Source organism: Bactrocera neohumeralis, chromosome 6 (assembly GCF_024586455.1).
Source record: "Bactrocera neohumeralis isolate Rockhampton chromosome 6, APGP_CSIRO_Bneo_wtdbg2-racon-allhic-juicebox.fasta_v2, whole genome shotgun sequence".
Classification (NCBI taxonomy): Eukaryota; Metazoa; Arthropoda; class Insecta; order Diptera; family Tephritidae; genus Bactrocera; species Bactrocera neohumeralis.
This window is the reverse complement of record NC_065923.1, coordinates 5,224,883-5,232,011: the sequence shown is the minus strand read 5'-3', so window position 1 is coordinate 5,232,011 and position 7,129 is coordinate 5,224,883. Positions and strand designations below refer to the sequence as shown.

Here is a 7,129-nt window from a genome sequence, read left to right as displayed (position 1 = left end):
AGTATTCAATATAAAGCAATGATTCCATCGAATCGAATCGATATTCTCCGAGATTAGTTCAATCGTCAGTTCTCGAATTTGATGAGTCTGAACACATTTGTCTATGAGCTAGCTATACGTACCTGTACAGCCAAATTGAGTCATAAACCAAATTGTATAATACAATTTTTCTTTAGATATAAAAGGAAGAACAAATACATTTGTCTTGTAAATATGTATGTGTATTTTTCATATATATGATGAATAACCAATTTCAATAATTAAATATATACGTGTTGGCATGTTTGTTGAAAATGTGTGCTAAAAACAAGTCAACAATTTATGAATAAGAAAAAAGAGTAATATAAAGTCGCGACGTCTTAATATTCTAATAACTGTATTTTGCTCTAAAACAATCTAACACGTTTGACCACGCGATAGTGATAGCCATCATCGAGCAATGCAGCTGACTCACCCTCGGGACCCTCAGCTTCGACCACACCCGCTTCTAGTGGAGGCAAGTAAGCGCGTTCGGGCTCAGCAGCAATAACTGCTTCAGAGTCTTCAATTGGCTCGGGCTCTTGCACCACCGCTGGTTCGGGTTCTGCCTCCGCTTCGTGCACAGGCTCTGGCTGAGATACAGTCTCTGGCGCTGCGTCTGGCTCAGCTACTTTAACCAAAGGCAACAAACCCAAGTCTGGCAACACTGCTGGCTTTCTATAGTGATAGCCATCATCTGCGAATACTGCTGACTCCACAGGTGCTGCTTCAGTTGTGGTCGGTGCTTCGGTTGTAGTTGTTGTTGCCTCAGTAGTGGGTGCTTCTGTCTCTGGCGCTTCAGTTTCTACTGCCTCCGTAGTGGCTTCTTCAGCTGGGAGCTCTTCATGTACAGGCGGCAAATATTCATTGGCAAGTTTCAATTGTGGAATTTCCTCTGGCACATCTAAATGGGGCGGCAAATAACTGTTTGCCAGCTTTGGAGCTGCTACCGGTGGCAAATAACCCAGATTTAAATGTGAGACATCACGACGTTGGCGGAGACGAAGCTTGCGCACGGTGCGGTATTCATAGCCATTCTCGCCGAGGACGGCGGACTCGGGTACAGCTTCGGCAGCGGCATCGACAACTTCAGCTTCTACGGCGCTGTTAACTTCTGCAGCTGGAACTTCTTCAGCAACTGGCTCTGCTGGTTCGGTGACCGATTCCACGGGTGGCAAATAGATATTTTGTGGTTCAGCAGCCTCAGATGCTGGCGGCAGGTATTCGTTTAAAGGTACTGCTACAATTTCGGAGACATCACGCCTCAGTCGTTGCTGTTGCAAAGGAATAGCCGCAACGGCTGCCACAAGGCAAAAAGTAACGAATGCGATTTTCTAAAGTTGCCAGATGGAGTGAAATATTTTAAAATAATTATTGTAACATTTTCAATCTGATTTCTCGAATTGATTACTTTATAATTAATATTTAATTATCGCTACTTACCATTTTCGGTGTGACCAAATTTTGAATTATCAAAAATTATGATTTTTGTTTTTGCTGTTTGGCTGTGTGGTCCACTGAACTGAACGCAATCGAATGATGTTGATGTCGAAATTGTTATTTCTATTTATACGAGAAATTAACGCATCAACGCAACTGTCCCAAAATAAGAAATATGAAATTAAAATCAACAATCGATCTCTTCGATCTCTGCCATCATCCACGGTAAACTCTTCCTATTGTGGGTTGGCTACTCTGTATCTTTTCACACTTCGCGCAATGAGCAAACAACCGGCAAAAGCAGCGACCGAACTCTTAAACCAATTGAGCGCTGTGAAGAGTGTTAAAGGTGCGCAGAGCATTATCGAAATTGTCTGCAAAATGTACGCATGCGCTGCCGCCAAGTGTTAATGAATTCAGTCAACATCCATGGTTTACCGATCGCTACAAATCGATCACTCATCTCGCACGTTTTGTCAAGCACACAATTATTTCTCCCTTCGCTTGATGGCCTACAGACGCCGCAGCAATCTTCAATATGACACTGTAGCATACGATTGCTAGACACACACAATTGCCTGTGTGCCAGTGCATATACAAGAAATAGTTGTGTGGTTCGGGATTTTTGCAGATGCAAACGGGATCCCGAATTTGGTTTCATATATGATTTATAAACTCTTTTGATTGAAACCTAAAACCAATAGAAAAGAAAATACAAAAAATGAATTGCCATAGACATATCAATATGCTGTGTTCAACTCAATAAACTTTTCCATTTGAAAAATTGGTAAGCTTAAAATACGTTTCGACTCCGTTTTTTGGGGCTACACATTAAGAACCTAATTTAAAAATTCTTTATTAAAAGTTGATAAGAATTTGATGAAAAATAACCAAATTATTGGTTAGAGATTATAAAATAAATAAAATTTTGGCTTCTAAAATCTTTTAACTATATTTTTGACTTATTTGCTTAGTAAAGAGAACTAAAACATAAATATTAAAATTTTTTTAACTAAATTATTCAATATTTTGAATCTAGTTGTGCTGTTGCGGCAGAATGCTGCTGAGTTGACAAAAATATACAACCTTTTGTATTAGAAACTTTTAAAAAATAAAACGTGAAATATTTCCCAAGCTATATATAATTAATGAATAGTATGTATAATCCTTTTCGGGATTGTAGTATCTGATATATGCTCACCTGCTTTATACACACGCACGTCTATTGCCATCTAACCACTCATCGTACGGCAGCATCCATCAGCTGCCTTCCGCTTTGGCACTCGATCAACACTCAGCTTAGGTCGGAGCACTCTGACGCTTTGACAAGCGTGTAATGGCTTACCTCGCGACCTTTGAATGTCACAATACCCAAAATTTGATTTTGATTATTTTAAATGCTTGGCATGTAATGCAGAACCACGGTCGTGAACCACTTGGTACTTGGTGCACATTATGCAGTAAAGTACGAAATAAAGTTGAAATAAAAGCTATTAACCATCGATTAAACACTATAATTCTGTGACGCATGCCTGAACCATATGTTTTTTGTTATTGCAATCTCATTATTTCCAGCCCTTAATGCCGGCATTTGTGATGTAGTACGCTGAGAAGCATGTAATTGTATTAAGATTCATAAATGTTGTTATATAATTCTTTATTTGATTGTCATTTTCAAATATACGCTCTCACCTTCGTTTGCTCCGCTACAATTGACATTGTCAATATTTCTTCATAGAACTGTCAATAGTTTAATGGAGAGTTATTAAAAATTTCTAAAAGTGTTGCACTGTGGTACAAAAAAATTAAATTAAAATTTGCCTGTTAAATGAAATTGCTGAGTTTCATTAACTAAATTATTATTTAAAATGCTTTATTATAAATTTTAAGCACTGCAGTCTTCTGAAATCATATACATAGCTTAAAGTTGCATGCTATTTGCCAGAAAAATTATGCAAAGTTAGCTTAAAATGAAACACATAAGTAATTCGAGCATTAGAAGAACTCACCTTCCATAAATTTATTTCGATCTTCTGATGCAGTTAGGCAAATTTTCAGACACAAGTTTTAATTTTATGAAATTTGCTTTTTCAAATTAAAAAATACAAAATTTTTATTACACTCTCATATTCTATAAATGGCATGAAATACTGCGAAGAGAGAATTATTAACAAAAAGAATATGACTGAAACCTACTTTCGAGTCTGAAATTATTTCATATATAGTACTCTTCCTCAGAAAAAAATTAACATGGGAACACATTTATCAAGTAACAGCCCACTGTATACGCATTTTTTATCTCCAATAAGAAGATTGATATTACTCCCCATAAAACCCATGTTACCCTGCTTATATAAGGTATTATACATTTATTCAGCAGTAAGGCATGAAGACAGTCACACAAGATTTTAAGAAAGTAGCGAGCGCTCAGTTGACGACATCAGCACGATCTCCATTCATCGGAAAAAAGCTTGAAAAATAATAGTTTTTAATTTTTAATTGAATCCGACTCAGAAGCATATAACAAATATTCGAAAATTTCTAACACATCCACGTCCCATCAAAATAAAAATAAGAAGTGCAAGAGTCATCAAAATTGAAGAAAATAACACATTTGTATCTTAAATTTATTTTGCAAATCTCGCGAAGCCAGATTTCAGCTCGAATTCAGCGCTGCCTTACACATTTTTTTTCGACTCAACTTCATTCAGCGCACATTTGGAATACTTTGAACAAGTCAATGTCAAGCGCAATGAGCGTTATGCTGCGTTAAAATTCAATGTCAATAGCAGTACAGCGGGCAAAACGAATACAAGTATTTGTATGTATAAAAAATAATGCTTCATGCACTGTATATATGTGTGTATGGCATACAAAATCACAGTTATGAAAGCGAAATAACGAAAAGCGCGGCATCGAGTGCGGTAGAACCGCAATGAGACACGCGCTTAAGCTGAAGAGGCAAACAAAAGTAGACGACGCCAAAAAGAACACCAAATAAAAACAAACCGAAGCAACACAAACACAAACAAAAAGTCGAAATTGAAGCACTTGCAAAGTGTAAAATAAAAATCGACAGTTCAGCTAACTTAATAATTTTAAACTTCGTTGATGTAGGCGTACATTTTTTGTTCAATTATAAAAATGTAAAAATACATATATTAATATTTATAAAGCGCCAGTATTCCAAGAATGTTTGGGTCTGTACGTCATCGCTGAGGAAGCATTACTTAAGTAATTTTAACAAAATAACATTATTAAAAAATATTTCTTAAAACAACATGAATGCGCACATATTTCCTCATTTTTCAATTACTTTGAAATATTTTATTATTTTTGCTGTCATTACCATTGGCCTATAACGCACCAACGTTAGATTGGTGCTGGCAAAAAGTTCATTGTCATGTTGCCAATACCGATAGCCTTTAGTATTTGAACACTTAAAGCAATTTATTGCAAATAATAAAAGATACAACGTTTGTAGAATGCTTGTTAGCGCGCAGAAATCGTGATCAGCTTTCAGCTTTGCTGAGATGATTGAAATCTTAGCCGCCAATTTGTCGGAAAACAATTAAACAAAGTCGGAAATATCCATATCAAAATAATGTACAAACAAAACAACTTACTTTGTGGTTAACTTTAATTGATATTTTGTAGTTTAAATATTTTTTTTTTTTGCTGCAGCGATTGTTTTTATGAATTACCTATCAGTTATTAAAGCTTAGTCATTTAAGAAATATAATGTGTACACAATTTTGTTTATACAATTTTAAATATATGTATGTCGTTAGTATATAATTTTCCAAGAATAACATAAACTGAACAGCAAAAATATTCATTAAAAAGTTAAAATAAACATTTTATCACTTCTTTAGGACAGATCAAGTAGATTTAGCTTTACAAGCCATGGATTATTGCAATAATATGCAACATTTTATCATCAATTATAAAATACCAGGAAGCGAGATTTATGGTAAATATTGAAAGAAGGACAAAGAAAAATGTTACAAATTAGGTAGACTTAGTATTTTTTGTGTGTAGTGATTTCGATCATTTTGTATAGTCCGATCTGAACAATTTGTTCGGAGAGTGTGGACTTACTTTGAACAATAACACAGTACAACAGCTAATCTGGGGGGTGAGAAATTCCAAGTCAGGCTGATGGTACTAGGTCAGTATAGTAAAACATTCAAAGGGTCTGGCGTTCGTATGTGTCAGTTTTTTTTATGACCTTTTAAATTTTTTCCTTATTCCCAAAATGTTTTAGTGAACGAAAATTGGGTACCAAATATAATGTGTAAAAGCTGCTACAACCGTCTAATGTATTGGAAAAATAGATAATAGTGGTTCGCGAGTTATGTTAAACTACGTTTTTGCCAAAATGTTACAACTAAGCGAAAAAACATCAAGATAAGGAAAAAATTTAAAAGGTCATAAAAAAAAACTGACACATACGAACGCCAAACCCTTTGAGGGTTTTACTATACTGACCTAGTACCATCACCCTGACTTGGAATTTCTCACCCCCCAGACAATAATCCCAAAAATGTTCCACAGTGTAATCGTAGGCAAATTTCGAGAAGATATATTATTATCTTGAAAATCTTAAAAACTTTTCTATACCAGAACTTTAGCGAGTTGCGCGCTCGAGGAACAGCTATGTAGTCACATAAAGGGTTAGGTGTAGTCACATAGAGGGTGGGTTTCAGAGGTACAAAAAAAGGAATTTTTACAATTTTTTTAAATATGTATGTGAGTGTTTAATACATATTTCATAAATATAATATGGCATATCAAAGGTATACTATATATTTAAACAATGTCTCCTCAAATTTTGATATAAAAATGTTGAAAATTCAGCCGTTGAGACCACATCTCCCTGGGTGTCTCACAAAAAAGTGCTCTCGCCCTGGACAGCATAACTTATTATTGGTTCATCTCAATTAAAAAAAAAAAAAAAAATATTCCGTTAGTACATACTTAAATCTCGTGTTTGAATAAAGAAAAAAATTAAACTTTTTATATTTTCTCAGACTTTGAGGCAAAAATCTCATTTTTTTGTCAAATTTTCGTATTTATTGGCTTAAAAAATAAGTTGTAATGAAAAAAATCCTTCGTGCAATAACTAGATATTTTTTGAAACTTTCAAACTCACTCCTTAAAACTTTGAACTCCTTTTTCTCCAAACTGTGTTTTCAAAGTCGGTTATCATGATTTTTCGCTAACTACTGAACTAATCTTAGTGAAGGTCTTCGGGATATATTTGATAAGGTCTTAGACGAAGGACTATTTAAAAAAACAAAAATACGTGGAGAAATGTTCTCCAAAATTTACATATTCAATTGAAAAGGTCTGCGAAAATACAATTTTTTATGGTCTTAATTAAAACAAGTATTTTTTCTTTTTAATTTTTTATGATTTCGATGAATAACATACCTCTTATATAAAAAAAAATATTTAAAAGAGTTATACCTCAATCTGAAGAGCTAAGATCTCACGAAATGAAAGTAGTATTATTTAACGACAATACAATAAAAAAAATGGGTGCTGTCTTTCTAGTCTAACGCTTGACATCTGTAGAAAATATTGAAATTAGTTAGAGACCATGCTAGCTGTTATGACTGGTAAACTGGTGAAAATATTAAAACTGATTTTTAAAAAATTTTACTAT

At 34.5% G+C, this 7,129-nt stretch overlaps 1 protein-coding gene across 1 annotated transcript; it reads right to left on the bottom strand.

Annotated features, from left to right (window-relative positions):
* Positions 1 to 386: 386 nt before the first annotated feature.
* On the bottom strand, positions 387 to 3,177 carry LOC126761623 (DNA translocase FtsK 1-like). Its single transcript, XM_050477951.1, has 2 exons — positions 3,151 to 3,177; positions 387 to 1,352 (listed from the first exon to the last, which is right to left on the bottom strand). The coding sequence occupies exons 1-2, from the start codon at positions 3,175 to 3,177 to the stop codon at positions 387 to 389; spliced, it is 993 nt and encodes a 330-aa protein (XP_050333908.1).
* Positions 3,178 to 7,129: the final 3,952 nt, after the last annotated feature.

Bases quoted from the DNA above. Each gene is read 5' to 3' on its own strand.
- LOC126761623 (XM_050477951.1), bottom strand. From the start codon at position 3,177: ATGTCAATTGTAGCGGAGCAAACGAAG. The intron at 1,353-3,150 runs GTGAGAGCGTAT...TGGCAACTTTAG, and splicing joins TTGTAGCGGAGCAAACGAAG to AAAATCGCATTCGTTACTTT.